Raw genomic sequence first — 20,218 nt, forward strand, 5'->3', positions numbered from 1 at the left:
ACAAATGACCGAAGAGGTCAGGTAGATATGAACACAAGCTGATCAACCAAGGTGGCGTTGGGAAAATATGTAGAGAAACAAACATAGAGAAGCCCGTTGCTCAACAAAGTAATGGTGATTGGGATAAGATAGGGAGAAACATGCACAGTCTCATTGTGAAAGTACAGCAAGCTGCCAATACACTGAGACGTCGAAAATATCACTGGCCTGTTAGTTGTGCGTATATATATATTATGACCAGACCACGAGGGAACTTCGCGCGTGAGTCTCGTTAATAGTGTGATTGGTCACGAGGGCGTATCGCTATCCTGTATCTTGGAATTGATCAAGTCCAATCTCATCACACTTGGGGATAGTGAGGGACCTTGGATGCCTCAGAATGCATGAGCCAAATGGGTGTGGGATCTCAAATCGAACGTGGATCAACTGGATTACAAACATTCTTTTATGATTCCAGGGGTTAGTCGCCGTGACACCTATCACATTTGTGATAACACGTGCATCCATGTTTCCATCACAATTCAGACTCGGAGATATTTTATTTTGCTTAGCCTAGTACTTGGCTCGTGAAGATGAGCTTTCAGCACAGGCTTGCCTTCCAAGCTTTTTACTAAACTTGCGCCATACCTAGGTATGTACTCTATTTATCGATCTAGCTTTTGTAGGGCATTCCTTTCCAACATTAATGTATTTACATATCCTGGACCACCCAGATATAGGTGGAACTCGATCAACCACCCAAGGGGTCCAGTCTTATGCAGATGACAATATAATATATACAAAACCCTAGTCTTGTCAGTACCGAAGTAGGAGACCACCCTACCACCTAACCGAATATTCCTCCTCATCATCAATAACAACCACCATCCACACCCCAATCTGGCCGTTATTCGCCAATAAGGGCGTACAGTGAATCCAGCGATTACGGCCCTGCCCGCTGAATTTGGTCATCCACCTAATACGGGCCGTGACACTTCGCCCAGCCATCATGGCATGAATGATGTTATCGCGTTTCGCACCTGTATCGCCGATGCGGTTTAGGAAAGAGGATTGGAGCATGCCAGGGATTTGGAGGGAGGGGGATGTGAAGAGGATTCGGAGGGAGGGGTATGGGCGGACGAGGAGGTACTGGTGGGATTTTTGTCAGTTTTTCTATACACATTCCCCCATTGAGGGAATAATGGACATACGTTTTTGTAGACACCAGTCAAGGATATACTGGGAGCCGGGCCTGGTGTGGGGTTCTGTGGGCCTTGAGATGGGATTTGGATCTCGCTCTCGGTGTCGGAGTCTTGCAGGAATAGACGGTGGTTCGGATCGTCGTTGAGGACCGGCTGGAAGAGGTTCCCGCCGTGCTCACGTACGTTCTGTAGCTCGCGTGGACTGAGGAGTTCACTGAGTTGTTGGAACTCGCTCTTCGATTCTTTCGTTGTTTGGCCGTCCGTCTCGAGGGTTTCTCTCTGCGCTTGCATTTCTAGGAGGGATTCCATTTGGGCGCCTTCCATTGCGAGTCCGGAGACGTCGACCTGAGCGCCGATGAAATAACGGATGTTCCCGCGGCTGTCGCATAGCGGAGCCATTTGGAGGAGATTCATGAATGGTGAGCCGTCGCGGCGGCTGTTTAGTTGGATTAGTTTTGCAGAGTCAATTGAATTCAAGGTACTTGCTAGTTCAGGAAAAGCTCTGAGTGTGGTTGTCCAGCTCTGAGCGCTGCCCGGATTCGCCGGACACTGTTGGGATTTGTCTTCGGTCCTTGCAAGAATCGACAATTTCGTCCCAGGACGTAGTCCATGCCATATTGTGTGGTGCGGTGGAATTCTATACAGCGCGTCAGCCGATCTCGTTTGAACAATGTAAGGTAAACAGACATACGTCCAGAAGCAAAAATGATAGGGTTATCCGGTCGCGACGGATCAGTCAGACAGAACACCTCAGCGAGAGCATCTGCCGTGCCCTGGAACTTCTCGGGCAAAGTTCCGCGCACGCGCTCCTCGACTACTTTGCCAGTAATATTGATACAGGTAGAAGTAATGAAAGCGGGTAACTCCTCGGCTGTCAGAGCATCTAGCGCTGCCCGTACGCGCTGTTCAAGCGCTTGATTGACAGTCGGGCCGACGGGATGCTCTGCGGTTTCAATACCAGGTATAGGTACGTCAACAGCTAAGCGCACTAGCGAATTAGCATATTCAATTGCTTTCAGAGACTTGCAGGCATTCAGGTAATAAGTCAGGGTCGATACCGACCCTGGACGCTCCTGGGCGAGGAACTCGCGGAAGCGCGCCAGATAGCGCGGATTGCGCAGAATCATTAGCATATGATCCGAGGAAAACATGAGGTCCGCTTGTTGCTCGAGAGTATGCACTGGGGCTGCATCGCCCTTGTATGGAGCGACCAGGTCAAATGATGATTCGTCATTCTCTTCAATGATAGGGTTGAATTGCCTGGATCCCTCGTTGGGATTCATTTGCTGAAGCACCGGGAGCTCGCTGGCGAGATTACTTCGTATGGATTTGTTTGATCTGCTTGAAGCAGACGAGTGGACATCGCGGGCGGAGGCAGTTGAAGGTCTGGATTATCAGCAAGGACTTTCGGGGACTAGGATTGTGCGGCCTCACGAGTTATAGCCACCCGGTGACCCCCCTATAGAATGGTGGCCTAGCGATTGGGTTCCAGTAGATTGTTGATCAAGAGAGAGCGCGCTGAGAGATCGCTCGTCAAAATTTTGACGGCCCGTTGAGGTTGAGGAGTGCTTTTCGTGCCATAATGGTGCCTGGCCTATGGAATGGTGGCCCAGATCTAGCGTCAAAACTGATCCTGTGACTGATTCTTGGTCGATAGAGGGTTTGCGAACAGATTGCCCGTCATTAGATACACCCTCGGTATTGTACCTAGGCGTTGATCGCTGTTGCAGCCCCATAGGGGGCCTTCCAATAGCCGGCTGGCCAAATACAGGCGATTGATGTACTTGCGCTGGGGAATGCGAGCGCGAGCTATTTTGAGCCGAGGTTTTGAAGTATGCGCCAAAATCGTGCGGCTCAACGAGGGGGCGCGTGGAAGGCATGGCGGAATGCCTCTTGTGAGGACGATTATCTGGGATGCACGGTGATTCCATAGCGGGCTGACCTCACTATTTCAAGCGAGGGATCGAAATCGAGATCGGGATGGAGCTCAGGCCTTTTCAGGTCTTTTAAAAAAGCAATGAGATCATTCATGATTAGATCGTGAGCCCACGAGGGCCGATAAATTCCTTTTTTTCTCCCCAATACTTGCCCATGGTTCCGATGAAACTAGGACAACTAAATCCCATCTTTCAAGGGAATAACTGCCCCAATGTGACAGCAGTCGGGAAAGGATCGACAAGCTCACAATTTCCAGATTCCTCGATCTGGTCGATCGGTCGATCTTCAGATTTCCCGAAATGAGTTCTCCTGCAAGATCACAAAGTCAAATACCACAATGATGTAAAAGCCCTGTGGATTTGAAATTTGGACCCGGTTAGCATGAGAAAGATCTGCAGATCTGAGCCTCGTCTTCAATAGTTTATCCTTCGAGCTCTTTTTCTGGAGGGGCTTTGAAGAATTATGGGGCAATCCTTCTCGCTAGTCGCCCATCTCACCAATCATCATTCACGAAAAGGATTCTGTTTTATTTCGGAGAAATTAATAGTAACCACGAGGAAAACATAAGGAATACTTCCTGCGAATAGGCATTGTTTGTCGTTGTAAGATAGCCGTGCACTTTTTTTTGCTTTTTTGGCAGATGCACTGCGCTTAAGTTATTTGTCAGTCTCGCAATTTGGGCGGATCAAATTCTCGGCTGAGATCGATCCAGGAAAAGGGAGGGAGGTGCCTGAAACTGAACCGCAGCTGTGCAGTTCGGGCCATATGTGGGAGATCAGAGGCATGTTGCCAAAAACGTGGATGTGTTCGGCACGGTCTTCAGGTAAACACGGCCGTATCTGCGTTGCGGATAAACATTATTCAGAGGATTGCCCGACACCATTGAAGTCCTCGCTACCTCCATGCCATGCCTTATCATTGTTCCACCCGCGTCACGCGTTTTAATCGAAGTCCAACAGAGTCAAACTGGAAAATATGTTCACATCTTGCGAATCTTCTGTCGGCAAAGCAATCGGAAGGAAAATTATTGACTTGAGCTGCCCACAGAGAGAGAAGAAAGACAGACCAATGATAGGAGCAGAGGTTGACCCGAGGCATAAAATCTCACAACCTCTTTGATATTGTCAGCACTCATGCTATCATTTGTTATTTGACATATGTCAGCAGCTTCTAAACAAAGTCCCTTGGTCACTTTCTTCTGCAAATAGACCGCTTCCCTCTTGCCTCCCAACCTATCATCGACGTGCGGGACCCCTGACAGATCTCCATTTCAACATAATCACAGGAGCGACTCTAGCCCGATTCATGAACGCGAGTACTACCATATGAAAGGCTTTGATATGTACCTATGTCCCAAAGGCCACGGGATTGTTACCGTTCAACGTCCGCCGGGGCTCATACGCCGAAGAAGGTATTCCCAACGCGCACTTCACCTGGGTTAGGATGATGCTGACAGCCTGCAGTCAAAAGGCCCTTTTCATTCTAGTGTAACTACTTGAGTTTGAGATCCATGTCAGTCTGTCAATACTTCGATCTTCACTTGCCAAACGAGGTGATCCAATCTCAAGAAAGTGTGATTGGAAATCCTCATACCTCGAACATTCATATTCAAGTTCTAGCGTGCTGATTATTTCTTTAGAACCCCGATTTTTCATGCCTAAAACGTACATCGGAGATCTCTAGAGGGGCCCGGATTCATGAAGCCTCCAAGGAACTCGAGAGAGTGGGAGCCAGGACATGGCCAAAGCACACTAATTATCCAAACAAAATTAATCATTCGATAAATCAAGTCAATGAACAAAAAGACCGATGGAGATAATCACCCTCAACCGAAGACGAATATCTGACGAATTAAAAAGCGTGCAAACCGTGAGAAAGCTCTTACATATCTTGTGAACCGTCACCTCTCACTCAATTTCTAGTGAGATACAGAGAAGTCATTTTGAATGTGCCGAAGATAGAGCACGAATTAAATCGCACTAGGTCGTATCCAACAGATAATGGCAAGACTAGAGTGAGATATCCCGATGGTCCCGGGACCCGGGACCCTAATCAATCTCACGAGCGATAGACAACGTCTATCTCTTGAGCTATTGGTGAATCAAGAGAGAGAAGGGATGTGTATATGGACATTGAAGAGCAACTTGATAATACGGGCGTGGACCTGCATTTTCCGATTTCTTTGGAGGATGTCTGTATCGCTAATAGTGCTCGTGGCGCCAGTCGATAGACTCCTTGGATGAGGCTGGAAGAGACCTGAGGGAAGACTATTTCATCATTTGTCAAAGGGGAAATGAACTTTACATGGGGAGTTTCCACCATCAGATGTATTCTCAATATATCTAGTTTTCTTTCGCATCTTGGTAGGACACATTGGTAGTTCCTATAGATATGTACTGTGCAGGTAGAAGGCATGAGAGATCCACTCACGAGCTTCCAAGGTTCTATTTCTCTGTACCATGGATCTAGTCGGCTATGTTATGATCGTACCATGGGATAGCTCATACATCCCACGTGATCTGGGACCAGGGGCTCGGAGCAAACCGCGCGCTTACCTACAGCAAGTAGTCATGCATACCTCCACGGGTGGATATTCTAGCTTATCGCGAATAGGTAAGTTCCGAGGTCGTCCATCGAGAGTACGCGCTTAGTTGCATATTATCGCCAGGCCCACAGGTGGGACCACATAGTCTTAAGCTTTTTCGTGTGTTGTGCCGTTAGTAAACTGTCTTCTGTACACAGCTGTACACAGTTATGCACAGTTATGCACAGTTAGCCCTAGATCTGTCAATGATATCGTCGTTTATCTTGCCACCCTCCGTTTACGCCCCTGTAAGCTCCACCCGAGCTCGATACCGGGCATATTCCCTAACGGTAAATTCGAGTGTTAATCTAAAAAAGAAGGGTCACATGCTCTTGGCGCAAGCTTATAATTCGCCAAGCACAAATGGGGTTGCAACGGGCTGGCGCATAAAGCTACATTAGAGCGGATTCGCGCCATCCCCACACTTTGCACCGGTAAAACTCGCGATGCCCGGCGGGACGCCACGAACCTTGGCGGAAATTCCACACTCTGATACGTTGTGCCTCCCGCATTCCCCGGCTATCTCATCGGCGAAATCGGGGATTCCTTCGCTTTCCCCGGGTCGCGATAAGAGCTGCATTATCACGAGGTAACATGATCGTACTTAAGTCATGAAGGATTTATTAGTTTCATGCATCCTTTTTTTTCTCTTTTGAAAGTCATCTCCTATTGTGAGTGATAGACGATTCTGAATCATGAGTGGACCTGAAATTACCACTGCTTCTGCGTCGGTCGGAGACCATGGGGATAGGAAAGGGACCGCGTTTATCAAGGTGCAAAATGAGGATGAGCTGCGGTTGGCCCAGATGGGTAGGTTTCTGATTGCGTGCTGTTGGGGGGTATGGTATTGACTGGCAACATAGGACATAAACAGGAGTTGGACCGTCATTTCTCACTTTGGAGCTTGATTGGACTGGCGGCGAATTGTACTATTTCATGGACAGGTCAGTTGGGATCCTGCAATCGGCCAGTATTGAACTAACATGAGTATAGGTCTCGGCTTGGGTTTAATGACTGCGATTAATGCAGGTGGTCCTGGCGCCCGTGAGTTTCCATTTCTTACCGATCGCAGGAGAGCCAGTCAATAACCAGCCTCTAGTGATATATGGCTTCATCCTCGTTTTCATCCTTCAATGTTTCGTCGGCGCTTCCCTCGCAGAATTTGTATCCGCATATCCCACGGAAGGAGGAATGTATCATTGGATTGCCGCCATTGCCCCCAAACGATATAACAGCTTGCTCAGCTTTGCCACCGGCTGGTGCACGGTGTTCGGATGTGGGTTGGGCCCCGACATTGAATGTCTTGGCATGGAGCTGATGAAACATAGGGATCTTCACGACCGCATCAACCAATTTGATTTATGCCACAACGGCCATGGCGCTGATTGCGCTATACCATGACGGTCTGGTGGTTCAACCGTGGATGACCTTTGTCGCCTATCAAATTCTCAACATCGTTACTGCGGGTGTGGTCATGTTCGGAAATCGGTTTATTCCCATGATCAACAAGTTTTCATGTACGTCGGGTCTTTTCTGCTGCGTGGTCCATTGATTAATGAGTGTCAGTGGTCTACCTGCAATTGGCTTGGTTTATTACCATGGTTGTCGTGGCCGCCAAAGCGCCAGTTCATAACGACAGCAAGTTCGTGTTCCGCACTTGGATCAACAACACCGGTTGGGACAACAATGTTATCTGCTTTATTACTGGACTTGTCAATCCAATGTACTCACTCGGAGGTCTGGATGGAATCTCGGTAAGTTATTCCTATTGGCAAGGTGCCCAGGTGAATGCAGCTGCTGACCATACCTTAGCACATCACGGAAGAAATGCCCAATGTGAGTTACGACGTCTCAGAGACACACGACCTTCTGTATTGTACTGACTAACAACTTATAGCCTGGAAGAAATGCCCCTCTGGGACTAGGTTAGTTCATTCACAGAGTTCCTTGCATTGATAACTTGACTAACCGTATGGATCAATAGCTATCACCATGTCAATTGCGTTCGTGACTGGACTATCATATTTGCTGAGCCTGATGTTTTCAGTTCAAGATTATAGTACCTTGGCCAACACGCATACTGGACTTCCGCTCGCTGAACTCTTTTGGCAAGCGACCTCTACAAGAGGTGGAGCGTTTGGGCTGGTGTTCATGGTGTGGATCGCTCTTGGACCCTGCGTCATCGGCTCGCAATTGAGTGAGTAGCGTTCGCTTATCCCCGAAAGACCAACTCATTTCTGACTTCAATAGGTACCGGACGAGTGTTCTGGGCCTTTGCCCGTGATGATGGCCTGCCGTTGTCAAAGGTCTGGGCGCGTGTCCATACAAAGCTGGGCTCTCCATTCAATGCGCAGCTTTGTGTTACAGTGATTGTTGCTCTTCTTGGCTGCATCTACTTGGGATCGAGCACGGCTTTCAATGCAATGATGAGCTCTGCGGTGTATGTTTTCCAGATATCCTAAATCAGTTAGCATGGGCTTAATACTGACATGGATATAGGACAATCAACAATTTGGCCTACATTGTGCCCATTCTGACAAACGTCCTCTTGTTCCGTCGAACCATGCACCGTGGCCCATTCTTTATGGGCCAGACATTAGGAATGACCGTGAACATTGTCTCTGTGGCGTGGCTGGTGTTTGCCATTATCTTCTTCTCCTTCCCGTACCAGATGCCTGTAACCGGTATGTGTCGTATTCTCCAAAATTCTCTCGTATGTTGCCAAAGATGGGCGCTAACAACCACGCAGTAACCAACATGAACTATACATGTGTTGTTGTGGGCGGATTCTTGTTCATTGAGCTCGTCTGGTGGCTTATTGCTGGAAAGAAGTATTCTGCAACTGTACAGCGCGCCAAAGAGGAAGGCACCAGTGAGACAGTAATTATTGGTGATGGAAAGTCCGATGAGTGAAATTTGTGGCTAATAAGCAAGTAATGTCGTCTAATACGTTGCATCTCACGCAAACGCGATTTTTCATTTAAATAAATTTTCCCATCTTTCAAATCTTCCTCTCATCTGCATCATCCTTTGGTCCAGATTCCATATTTCCGCTATCACTCTTCAACTTGAGCCATCTGCACGATGAAACCTTCCAACCCAGTCCCAACGCAGGCAGATGACCTGCCACCATTCAGGGAAATTACCATCGCAAACGTGAATAGGCTATCCGAGAACTCTGATCTCCAGCCGTGGACAGCTCAAATCCAGCTCACCCTTGCGAACCTTGACCTCTTGGCTGTAATTAGCCACAGCCTACCCAAGCCCACTCCCACCCACCTCAATTATGAGAGATGGTTGAAATGGTCCCAGCTTGTGAGTAAGTGGCTGATTTTAAATGTGGAAGCCGAATTCGCCGACTTCCTCAGATCCATCCGCCCACGTCTTGAGCTGGCTGATAAGACTTACCTCATGATCGTCGAGTTGCTGCGGCCCGATGAAAGAGAGATTAAGACTGAGGAGTTAATTAAACTATGGTCTATGCGACGTCACCACTTCGACTCAATCGCTACATATGTTGGTGCCTGGCGTGCTCAAGTCATCATCTGCCAGGAACTAGAACTTGGCATTAGCTGGTACGCTGCCATTGAGTTGATGCTCCACGAACTGGAAGAAGAGATGCCCAACCTGTGCGACTTGATCGATTACCAGATTGGGAATCGTGGACCTGCCTCTGGAAACATCACTTATGAGGAGTTTGATCATATCGTCGACGACATCCTAGTTGCTTTCTACGAGGGCAACCAATCCACCTTCTGATGAGGGGCTGGGTAAGTTGGCTTCCCTTATTAATCCTTGAGTATTCACAGTCTTCTCATTTGCTTTTGACAGAGCCCTCACTTCTCACTTACAACCTTTACATCTTCCATTGACTAACTCCTCACTTGAGTTTTGAGCAACTTCTGAAGCTACCAGCGGACTTAGCAAGCTCACAGGCTTCGAGGACGATGCTGAAAATGTTGCAAGTGGCAGAGAATGATGGCCATGGCATGAATGAATATTGCGCTGATGAGCACGCTCATACCTAAGGTTGCTAAGTCTCTTGCATTCTATCGGGACCCCATTTTTTAAATGCATACTATTGGGTGTAGTACCCACCTGTGTCGTATGTTCTACCAGATACAAGGAGAGGTGGTGTAGAGAGCTGGAATATCTTCCAAGAAATGTACATGGGAAATCGAGGATAGCCTGTAGTAAGACTACAATTACTGACCCGTCATTTGTTTATGTCCCAGAGAGCCACTATCACCTCTCGAGACCCGTGGCAATTTTTGACTTCTGTCCTCTAGCATAATTAAATCTGTCTCTATCAGTCCTCCTCCGTCTGGATTGACCGGGTTAAAGCCACAGAAAGTGGGTCATGTCATGGTCTGTCAATATGGAGCCGATGTGGGGAGCTACTCCGGGCATGGGCCATGCATTTGTAATATCTGAGACATTTGGCTAGCCTAGTCCGTGAATATGAATAATCATTCTCATCTCTTTCCAAGCTGTTTGGGTCGCCCGTTGACTCGGGTAATGTCTACCGACAGTCGAACCATGCACCATGACTCATGAAGAATGGACCACACGGTAGGAATCACTCACTAATCCGTTTGCTCTGGAACTGTCCACTGAAGATAGACAGTGTCAATCCTAAAAGACGCCATCAGTTGAACATATCCATCAGTCCAAGCATGCAATAAACAACTCACCAACGACTCATCTTTCTACCAACATTCTCCAAGTGCCCTTTCTCGACAAATCCCCACTGCATGCACCATCGCGTCAGAATCTCTCCGTCAGCTGGAGCCTCAGTATCATAGGGTATGATCGCAATGACATTCTGAACAAGAGAAGTCTTCATGACGCCCATGGAGCTACCAAACCCGATCCGTGGATCATCGCCCACTCTCTCTTCGCAGCGGTGCTCAACTTCACCCTCCTGCACCAAACGCAAGAGCTTTCTAAGAATAAGGGTCCCGTAGCCAAATTGCCTTTGGTCCTGGCGCATGAAGATGGACAGTTCCACGGTCGGTGCGTAGGACAGCAAATGACCACGGAAAGGTGACAAGTAAGCGTAGCCAAGAATTAAATCTGCCCCATCTGGTGTCTTCCGTGTGTCAGACACTATCACATAAAATGGTAGGTTTCGCCTCATCAAGTCCCGAAGGATGTCCTCATAGTAAGATATCGGTGGTGGGGTAGTCGCAAAAGTGGAACAGCTGTTAACAATGTACCAGTGGTTGATATCCCGAACTTGTGGGATATCAGACAGGGTAGCGGGGCGACTAATGATCATTTTTGGGTTTATCGTAATGTACAAGAGTATAAATAGTCAAGGTGAATGTTCGAGAAAGAAGGGACGTCAGACAAGTGTGAGGTGGGCAGACATGTTGTCGAAATCGATGCGGGATGTCAACTTCCCAAGTGGGGTTAGCGTGCAAGGGGATGCACGCTAGCCGTTCCTAGACTAGCGTATATCCTGCTCTGCCAATCAGGAGTATAGAAACAAAAGGGAAGAAAGCATTGTCTTGGTACAGCGACAACGGTGTCTAGTAGTTTTGTAAAGACCGAAGAAAGGCTACAGTACAAACGAAAGCAAATTTTTGAACTTTGTCCCCCACAGCCCTTGCTTCATCTGATTGTGTTTCCGTGTTTTCACGCTCTTCTTTGGTTGCTCACCTTGCATCTTTTGCTTATCACTCATCTTCCGACCCGTGGTTTCTTCATACCACTACGTTCGATCATGGCTTCTCGCCCCAATGCCCGTAATCCGTATTCCTCTGAGCCACCCGGTGACACTGCCATGGTAGTGGCCCAGGCCGTCACCGAGCGCATGGCTGATTCCACCAAGGAGACTGCTACTGAGCCCACAGGTGACAGCATTGACAGCCCTACTTCCAATAACACGACCAATATTACTGCCAACAACCACATCGGTGACACGACGATCAACAACACCAATGACGACACAGTCACCGTCATAAACATCGGTGCAAACCCCATCACCATCAAAAGCACGGTACACATTACCGTCAACAACACCGGCAACGGGGTGACCCCCATTGGTGAGACGATCACACCTGTCTGTTCCCAAGCCTCCGCCTTCGCCAGCGGAGAGGCGACCCAGCCCTCGGTCTCCAACACTGGACAAGCGAGCCAGCCCTCCAATTCAAGCAATGGAGAGGCGACCCAGTGCACTGTCCCCAACACTGGAGAAGCGAGCAAGCTCCCTGATTCAAGCAATGCAGAGGTGAGCAAGCCCTCCGCCTCAAACACTAGACAGGCGAGCAAGTTCTCCGATTCAAGCAATGAAGAGGCGACCAGACACCCCACCTCAAGCAATTGGGGAATCAACTCCGAAACGAATTACCACCAGTGCGACGAGATTGTGTCCCGTACAGTTAACCTGCACTCACCGTACGTGCCAGAGACTCCAGACCCCGCCCTCACACAGGTCTGGATCGATCATATTGTCAGTAGCTAGAAACTGCGTCTCTGGATGCTTGCTAATCTCAAGATATAGGATCATATGCTGGGAGTGCGAACTGATCATCAGACGCAGGATATGCAACGTTGCTTTGAGCAGACAGATAGGGTTGTGAATCTGTCCAACAGCATCTATGCGCAGGCGACCGAGATGTTGGAAGAGCTGCGAGGGATCAACCGTGGCGAGTACATTCATGATGATTCGGGTGATGATTCCTCCAGCACTTCTGGCGAGCGTAGGGACTTCACTGAGAAATGTGACGCTAAGAAGCAGATCTAAGGAAGCGGCGTAAGGTGATCAAATGGTCATGTACTGAGGAATGCTCGTTATCTTCTCCCGAACAGACATTATTTGTGATTCAAAGACTAGCACTAGAATCTAAGCACACGTAGCTGATGTGCTATGTTTGTATATTTGGTAGACTGCCAACTTTATCTGGCTTTGAGAGAGTGATGCCCTTTCAAATGGTAGTCCAACAAAGTGTGCCTAAGATGAGAGCCACGTGCCTTCATGGTGATAGTGAGAAGGCGGACAAGCAAGGGATAGCTTCCAGCACTTCCAAGCTTCACTTTACACTTATTTCTAAGCTTTTCTTTAACCTTGGAAAATCCCCATCTTGATCTACGGTGATAGGACGAACCACCGACCCACAAGGCTTATACGGGTAGATCACTCCGTCCCTGCACAGTGATTGGTGAACCTGATCTATACCGAGTACAGCCCTGGGTCTGGTCACACTGGAATCCAAGGGACCAGCCTATGAAAATGTCTCTGCCTAATGAAGTTGGCACTGAGTACATCCATGGATGTACTGGACCTGCGTACCTGCGTACCTCAGGCAAGTGCAGTGTCATACTCCGTTGATTCAACGTTTTTACTTCCCCCGACAGATTTCTGATTTACTTTTGCTTTGTTTTGATTTTGTTTTCCCTATCCTACTTCTCCATAACCCCCAACTCTCCGATACAAAACACGTCTCATCATCATGACCGCAGCTACCGAATCTCACGAGGCAACCGCAACAGTTAAGAAGAAGCGATCACGTCGTGGACGCAAAGACAACACTCCCGGTCCTGTCACACTCAAACCGAAAAAGACCTTGTTTGTGGATGATCTAGGGAATGCCTTGGTTGACCAGCTCTACGAAACATCCAACCGCAACGACGATGATGACAACAGCAGGGCCTCGTCAGTTTCCCTCATGGAGCACTTGCAGAACAACATCGCAACACGTAACGCGACACCTTCATGTTCCAGTTCCGTGAGCTTTCATACAGTATCTGATTCCAGTCCAGCGACGAGCGTGAACAGTCATGAACCCTTCGTCACTCGCTCACAAGTACCAACCAAGATCGATGTCCTACAGCCAACCACCCATATCCCCCATCGAAGCACCGATTCCTTTCACACAAAAGCAGAAGACCAGGACCGAGATGTGGTATTCAAACTCGACGATCTCGATACCATGACAGCCATTCAGCACATAGCTGCACAACATGGCAGAGTGGCACACATGGGCATTCTCGATCACAGCTACCGATTCTTCGTGAACAAATCAAGGTCAGCAGCTTTGTCATTTAAGGTCCGGAATCGCGTGGCAGTGATCGGCGGAGACCCATTATGCAACAAGGATCAAATCCCCGAGCTGCTATCCGAGTTTGCGACCTACCGACAACAGCATCACTTGAGCATAGCTTTCATGGGCGCCAGCGAGTCCTTCCTCAAACACCATGCCAAACCAAACAATTGGACAACAATCCGCTTCGCCACAGAGCGCGTGCTCAACCCCCAGACAAACGAAGTGATCCTTGAAAATAGCGGGAAACGCATCTTGACCAAGAGCCGTCAACTCACAAACAAAAACAAAGGCGGCATCACCATGGGCGTATACGCCCCCGCCGTTCACGGCACGAACCAACAGCTACAATCTAACTTAATCACCCTCTACGATGCCTGGCGCGCCGAGCGCAACGCCTCTGCCAGCCCACAGGCCTTTATAACCGTCTACGACCCCTTTGCTATACCCGCTCTAATGACATTCATCTACACCCGCACCCCAGACGGAACCGTCAACGGTTTTGCCGCGCTTCGACGCCTCGGTTCCGGTGGCTACCATATCGACCCATGCATCGCGGCCCCAGGCAGCGTGAATGGAATCAGCGACCTCCTCCTCATCATGGCAATGGCTCTCCTTCGACGTGCCGGCATCTCACACCTCGGTCTAGGCGTCGAACCCCTCCAATCACTCACTCGCGAAGACGTCAGCGGCATGCCGTGGCCCTGTAAGAAGTTCACACGCGGCTTGTACGGACATGCGTTCCACCGTCTACCCATCGGCGGAAAAAAGGCATATCATGACAAATTCCGTCCGGACCCTACCCAGGACTCGGACCTTTATCTTGTTTTCCCATCGGGCATACCCAGTCCCCGACACGTGCTTGCTATGACCCACATGGCGAATATCAGTCTGCGAAAGATATTCCGGGCGGATGTTCAGGCTTTGGTGTTGACTCGGAAGTTCAAAGCTGGTGATGAGGTTGTCATCTCGCGTCAGAAGAAGGAAAATCGTGCGGACCAGACTAACGGTAAAGGGTTCGAGGAGGAACTTCGTGTATACTATTCTCCCTGTGCGGATTAAAAATTTCCCTTTCCTTTTGTTGCTATGTCAGCGATGGTCATCATACTCCCAGGCGTTCTGTTCTAATTGCTTTACCTGGTGTCCTTGCTAGGATCTTTGTACCTTAGGGTGGCGTCATTGTTGGGCTTTCTTGGAAAAGATTATTTATGTATCTCTCTACTTTCTATGCATTGACCATGTCTATGTAATGTTTGCTTGGTATGCCATGGTAGTGTAGGTTTGTTCAACTTTGTACAGAGAAGTCTCACGTGGTGAACTGAAATAGTTAAGAGACATACCCGGTGTTGAGGATGAACCTTGACTTCATACTCCATTATTTCCAATGCCGGTATCAATTCGAAATGCGGATCATGATGTATAATACAATGTTAAATGCGATTCCCAACGCCCAGCTATGACCCCGTAAAGACGACATGATTCAATTAACAGATCCGACCGAAAAGGAAGTCTTTGACGATAGGAGAGCCCGAGAATTCCGGGTTTAGGAGGACACAGCTGGAAGTGTGTGAGTGAAAGGCCTAGACAATGAATGCACAGTAATGCAGGTGCGATGAGATACTGACTTGAGGAAATACTCCAACCCCACACGCCTTGATTCCAGGAACTTAGGCCGGAACTTATCTATTGCAATTGGTGTTAGCCAATCGGCAATATAGAGGGGAACGAAGCACGGAGCACGGAAACATACAGATAACACTCTTCGGCGGCAATGCAGGCAATGCATTCCTTGCATGCGGGAAAGAAGCAACTAGCCGCTGACGCAGGTCATCGAACTCGGAGTATCTACAGCAAATCCACGTGTCAGCTAAATGTTCTCTCGAAACGGGCGGCATAAGTAACATACCTCATCCGAATAACAATCGGGCCACCCTATACCACAACGATCATGATTAGAAAATCATCCCAACTGCATTCCCTCACAAAATCCAACTCACATCAAGTGTCTGAATCCTGCAATTCCAAACAACATAAGACCCGACCCCTGTCATACCCCGTACAACAACATGATCTTCAATAGCAACGCTACTCGCCCAGAGCCCGCGACTCGTCTCGGAGTTCGGGTCGGCGGTGTGATCTTCTAGAGTGATGCGAGCAGCGTCACGCAGTGACGATTGCGAGACGTGTGAGGCATTGCGCTCGTGTCGGCGCCAGTAGGGTGGTACTACGGCGGAGACGGGGCGGGATGTTGTCGAAGTGGAGGAGGCGGAGCTCTGGGGCTGGCCATGGCTGCTGTGTATGGTTGTAAGGGTAGGATTGGGATCGTCACGAGCGTTATCGGTCTCGGGTCGGAGTGCGGGGGCGGTTTGGGTATCTGAGGGTGGGGAGGAGGTATGGTGCGGCTTAGATGCCGATCCGGCCTCCTCAGGTGCTGGCTCCATCCATTAGATGCTGTGAGGGATGAAGGTGTTGACCTGTATGATGGCGATGGTTTGTGTTAGCCTTGCTAGTGAGGTCCATTGCGCTTGCGGTCGGTGTGGCTCAATTTGGGAATGATCCCGAGGTAGTCTTCCCCTCCTTGTGCGGGGTGGCAAGTATAAGGTGCTAGAAGGGAACCGGAGGCTATTTTGGACATTGAGGTTGATGCAAGGATGGGCCGGAGCTGGGCGGGGTTGTGTAAGCGATCCGAGGTGAGACAGACTAACCTTGGGAAGTGTGGCGGCAAGATGAGTATGTATCAAGCGTAGATGACTCGGATTAAGAAAATCAATTGGAGTCGACAGATATGAGACAAACGGCGGTCACGAGCTATCGCTGGTTCGGGGTTAGTGGCTTAGCTAAGGGTGTTTCCATCTGCCCCAGGGGAAAATGTCCAATTCCATTTTGATTATCAAGTTTATGAATTTTGATTGTATTTCCAGATCTCAGAGACTTTCAGACTGGTCTTTCAAACTTGGAACTTGTCACTCATCTCAGTCTCTAGGGTTTCTCAATTCATCAGACTCCAAAGCCAAGCATCTAGTCCCAATACGGTAAGCGTTGCCTGATCGGCTCTAATCTTTAATTCTCGCTGGACTGAGACAGACTGAGACATGCTTCTTTATCTTTGAATTTGAAAAGCACGATGTCTGGTGGGGACCGGGGACCCGGATGACAGATGTCACACACTGTGGGCTGTCCACTTGTGTACAAACGTACAAACGTACAATCCGAGACCAATATCCCCGGATCGACACATCTCAAGGGCAAGCCCCTATAGCGGACCCCTCAATCAACACCTCACTTTTAAAAGTCTCACTACTGAAGTGACTTGGCAGGGAATACCTTGGCCTTGCAAGAAAACAAGAATAATCAAACAAAAATAATTAAAAAAAACATGCGATGCGGTAGAACCGCGAGGTGGCACTAGTGCGTGCCACTATGCAAACCAACTAGTACATTCTATACATAGGAAGTTTTAGTCCTGTGATTGCTTTTTTTTTCTTTATGAGCTCCCCACTCCTCCCTTGCTGGCTACTTTTTTTTCTCCTTGAACTACTTGCACCCCTATACCTTGACATCTTCGAATAGCCTTGCTGTTGGCTTTGGATCACTAACATCTTCATCCCTCCTCGTTTCTCTCCGTATACTCGAAAGACCCTAGGGTTCCAGGCTCGGTAGGCTCTCACACATTTCTTAGTCTCATTACACTTTCCTCCCTTCATTCCATCTACCCAATGTAGCTGTCGCCAGGTCTATACGGGTCTAGGGCGCGTTATCAGCCTGTCACTAGCATTCTTGAAGGCAGCAAGGCTAACCCTAAAGATTAGTATCTGTGGGCTACCACTTTCTGATCTCTTCGATTATCACCAAGTTCAACCGACACTATGCTGTCCAAGACCCTGTTCATCCTCGCCTCAGCTGCCACTCTAGTCAACAGTCAATTCGACCCGAAATCAGTTCCATATACTACAAGAGGTCAGTCAATATTCTATATCCTACCCTACACATACAATAATCATACTAACATGTTTAATTTTCCTAAGAGGCTTGGTGTAACTCCCAAACATCCGCATGTCCCCTTCTTTGTCTACAACTACCAGGAGCCTCGGGCTCACCAACATCAAACACCTGCTCAGCCGTAAGTCCTTCCCGTAGCGATTTCAAAAGAACTCTCTAACTAAACTCAACCTTCAGGACACACTACTCTACTACTGTCTATGCAGCAACGGCGTCACTCCTAACGCCACCGAATATTCCCAGACGATCCCCTATTACACCTGCACAGAAACCAACAACCAATGCGTTACCAAATGCGACGGTGACTCGACATGCCAAAATAAATGCAGAGTAGACAACCCATGTGGAGCACAGGATCCCAAGCGTGTTAATATCACTACTACCGCTAAATCTGCTTCTCCTACTGCAACACAGACCCCTGTCAATACCCTTGTTAACGGCAATGGAGCTACTGGTGCTGCTCCACGCATGGCTTCAATTGATATGAGTCATGTCTATGGGCTTTGTGTTTTGGTTGGTGGGTTCGTTGCTGGATTTGCTACTCTCCTGTAGAGTATTGGCTCGCCCTAGATGGCCTGATTCAAGGATTCAGTTGTTCTGGATAATGAATCTTGGAGTTGGGGTGTTCTTGCTCGAGACTTTACTAATCTTTGCTAGTCTTGTGTTTCTTCTTGGGTTTGCATTTTCCGGCTGCATTAGCATTGAGCGTTTGTTTCACCATTGTGTTTTTCTCGCCCAGGAGTTTATGGAGTAATCTATCACTGACCACTCGTTCTTTCTTTCTTGTTTTTACATTACCTACATTGGTAGTTTATATCACTAGAGAACATTTTTGAACCCAATTTAATGCATACATGGGCTATACACATTCTCGGGTCTCCAAGTACTAGGTCAAATCGCTTCCCCGGGTTTCAATCAGCCACAGGTCCAATTGACCTCTGATACTCACCGAACTTATATTTTTGCCTGTATCTTCGTGCTATCCATTCGCTGTCCTTCATCATCTTGCTCCGCAACCTCCAGGGCTGGAAATTTGGCCGGCATAATCCGCCGCGGCGTCGATCCTGGGATCACAGAGTACTTAGAGAAGTCAGAGACTCCACATTTCTCCCGGAGGAAGTCCTCATCTGTATCCAGGAGCCCGTTCACTATTTGATGAGGGGCACGAAGCATTGCCAAAACAGCCTCTGAGAATATTGTCTGTTGCAGCGTGTCAGTATTGACAAAACTAAAAAAAATGTTGACTGAATGACGTGTTCAAAACTGAACATACCGGCTTTCTCAAGTCCTTTTTGTAGGATTTGTCCGACCCTTTATTATGCTCTGTAGCTGCCGATTCAATTGACTGGGAAGTAATGCAGTCAGCGATCCACTCACGCAATCCAGCCCAGGATAAAATCAGAACCAACATACCGATGCAGGCCAGATACTCGTCACCGCCATTTCATTTCGGCCTTGACGCACAAAGTCCATGGCGAGACCTTTAACCAAGACACTCATTCCAACTTTGCCTACATACAACGCATCACATATCAGCATTTCAAACACACTCTCTGACCACGCCAGTCTCTAACTTCCACGAACCGATGAAAACTCACCCATCGCATAAGCAGTCTTTCCCCTAAAGAACCTCGAATAGATAGGCGGCGAAACAACAACAATGCGCCCTTTCCAACCATTCTTCTCAAAGAAAGGCAAAACAGCCTGAACACTCGCATACAGTCCTTCAGGGTTCACCTGCTGCATAAGCTTAAACCGCTTGAGAGGCGTATTCTCAACAGACGACCACCAGATCGCGCCGGAGTTGTAGACAAGTACATCGAGCTTTCCGAATACGCGCACTGTCTCCTCAACAGCATGTTGGATCTGTGTTGCATCGCGCACATCAGCGGCGACCGTTGCAGCGTGTCCGCCCGCTTCGCGGATCTCGCGCTCTACTGTGTTGATGGTGGACTGCGATGAGTTCGGGTCTGGCGGGAATGGTGTCACCTTTGACGCGTCTGAAGTTGTTTTTGCGGATAGCATTACTGTGGTCTGGTGTTAGTTTAGATGATACATGTAGCATTGTATGTGGCTGTACCAGCGTAGCCATTCTTTGCTAGATCGATGGCGATCTGGCGTCCGATTCCTCGCGATGCGCCTATAATTAGGGCGACTTGCTGTGTTTGGGCCATTTTTAAAACTTTGGTGTGATTGAGGTTTGGTTATGGTGTTAGAAGTCGAGCAGGAATCGATTGACGTCGTCGATGAAGCTCGATATATATATATCGGTCGATGTGATTACTCAAAGCCGAGCGTTCACGATTATATATCTGCTTATGTGTCGGCAAACAGAAGTATTCTAATCAAGATATCCGGCAAGATATTCGGCTCCTGGGCCGCTTTTATTTGGTGACTTGATGCTTAGTTTCCTGATTACTCAAGTTCCGAGGTAGTTCGGGTTCTTCGACCGATGATCTTTGGTGCCT

The 20,218-nt window shown here is 48.4% G+C and overlaps 11 protein-coding genes across 11 annotated transcripts; 5 read left to right on the forward strand and 6 right to left on the reverse strand.

Annotated features, from left to right (window-relative positions):
* Positions 1-17: 17 nt before the first annotated feature.
* N7500_009380 (uncharacterized protein) lies at positions 18-303 on the reverse strand (the record flags this gene model as incomplete). Its single annotated transcript, XM_056680521.1, has 2 exons — positions 18-207; positions 239-303. Coding segments are annotated over 2 exons (255 nt in total), but the record flags the coding sequence as incomplete, so codon positions are not given.
* Positions 304-819: 516 nt separating this feature from the next.
* On the reverse strand, positions 820-3,061 carry N7500_009381 (PAS-associated C-terminal; the record flags this gene model as incomplete). Its single annotated transcript, XM_056680522.1, has 4 exons — positions 820-1,128; positions 1,191-1,818; positions 1,869-2,567; positions 2,616-3,061. The coding sequence occupies 4 exons, from the start codon at positions 3,059-3,061 to the stop codon at positions 820-822; spliced, it is 2,082 nt and encodes a 693-aa protein (XP_056527904.1).
* A 3,039-nt stretch (positions 3,062-6,100) lies between these two features.
* Positions 6,101-6,283, reverse strand: N7500_009382 (uncharacterized protein; the record flags this gene model as incomplete). The annotated part of the gene is made up of 1 exon (XM_056680523.1): positions 6,101-6,283. The coding sequence occupies one exon, from the start codon at positions 6,281-6,283 to the stop codon at positions 6,101-6,103; it is 183 nt and encodes a 60-aa protein (XP_056527905.1).
* Positions 6,284-6,398: 115 nt separating this feature from the next.
* N7500_009383 (uncharacterized protein) lies at positions 6,399-8,616 on the forward strand (the record flags this gene model as incomplete). The annotated part of the gene is made up of 12 exons (XM_056680524.1): positions 6,399-6,513; positions 6,567-6,647; positions 6,697-6,747; positions 6,803-6,979; positions 7,032-7,220; positions 7,270-7,457; positions 7,516-7,539; positions 7,601-7,628; positions 7,688-7,900; positions 7,954-8,143; positions 8,203-8,387; positions 8,453-8,616. 12 exons carry the CDS (start codon positions 6,399-6,401, stop codon positions 8,614-8,616), a joined length of 1,605 nt encoding a protein of 534 aa, XP_056527906.1.
* Positions 8,617-8,787: 171 nt separating this feature from the next.
* N7500_009384 (Amino acid/polyamine transporter I) lies at positions 8,788-9,462 on the forward strand (the record flags this gene model as incomplete). Its single annotated transcript, XM_056680525.1, has 1 exon — positions 8,788-9,462. One exon carries the CDS (start codon positions 8,788-8,790, stop codon positions 9,460-9,462), a length of 675 nt encoding a protein of 224 aa, XP_056527907.1.
* Positions 9,463-10,289: 827 nt separating this feature from the next.
* Positions 10,290-10,984, reverse strand: N7500_009385 (GNAT family N-acetyltransferase; the record flags this gene model as incomplete). Its single annotated transcript, XM_056680526.1, has 2 exons — positions 10,290-10,338; positions 10,398-10,984. 2 exons carry the CDS (start codon positions 10,982-10,984, stop codon positions 10,290-10,292), a joined length of 636 nt encoding a protein of 211 aa, XP_056527908.1.
* Positions 10,985-11,431: 447 nt separating this feature from the next.
* Positions 11,432-12,454, forward strand: N7500_009386 (uncharacterized protein; the record flags this gene model as incomplete). The annotated part of the gene is made up of 2 exons (XM_056680527.1): positions 11,432-12,160; positions 12,212-12,454. The coding sequence occupies 2 exons, from the start codon at positions 11,432-11,434 to the stop codon at positions 12,452-12,454; spliced, it is 972 nt and encodes a 323-aa protein (XP_056527909.1).
* A 706-nt stretch (positions 12,455-13,160) lies between these two features.
* Positions 13,161-14,813, forward strand: ergS (the record flags this gene model as incomplete). Its single annotated transcript, XM_056680528.1, has 1 exon — positions 13,161-14,813. One exon carries the CDS (start codon positions 13,161-13,163, stop codon positions 14,811-14,813), a length of 1,653 nt encoding a protein of 550 aa, XP_056527910.1.
* Positions 14,814-15,235: 422 nt separating this feature from the next.
* Positions 15,236-16,192, reverse strand: N7500_009388 (PX domain-containing protein YPT35; the record flags this gene model as incomplete). Its single annotated transcript, XM_056680529.1, has 5 exons — positions 15,236-15,308; positions 15,377-15,434; positions 15,502-15,596; positions 15,658-15,683; positions 15,749-16,192. The coding sequence occupies 5 exons, from the start codon at positions 16,190-16,192 to the stop codon at positions 15,236-15,238; spliced, it is 696 nt and encodes a 231-aa protein (XP_056527911.1).
* Positions 16,193-17,617: 1,425 nt separating this feature from the next.
* N7500_009389 (uncharacterized protein) lies at positions 17,618-18,302 on the forward strand (the record flags this gene model as incomplete). Its single annotated transcript, XM_056680530.1, has 3 exons — positions 17,618-17,708; positions 17,777-17,871; positions 17,928-18,302. The coding sequence occupies 3 exons, from the start codon at positions 17,618-17,620 to the stop codon at positions 18,300-18,302; spliced, it is 561 nt and encodes a 186-aa protein (XP_056527912.1).
* Positions 18,303-18,704: 402 nt separating this feature from the next.
* N7500_009390 (Short-chain dehydrogenase/reductase SDR) lies at positions 18,705-19,924 on the reverse strand (the record flags this gene model as incomplete). Its single annotated transcript, XM_056680531.1, has 5 exons — positions 18,705-18,950; positions 19,024-19,095; positions 19,164-19,261; positions 19,349-19,777; positions 19,831-19,924. The coding sequence occupies 5 exons, from the start codon at positions 19,922-19,924 to the stop codon at positions 18,705-18,707; spliced, it is 939 nt and encodes a 312-aa protein (XP_056527913.1).
* Positions 19,925-20,218: the final 294 nt, after the last annotated feature.

Source organism: Penicillium coprophilum (genome assembly GCF_028826855.1).
Source record: "Penicillium coprophilum strain IBT 35676 chromosome Unknown utg000006l_segment0_segment0, whole genome shotgun sequence".
In the NCBI taxonomy this organism is placed as follows: Eukaryota; Fungi; Ascomycota; class Eurotiomycetes; order Eurotiales; family Aspergillaceae; genus Penicillium; species Penicillium coprophilum.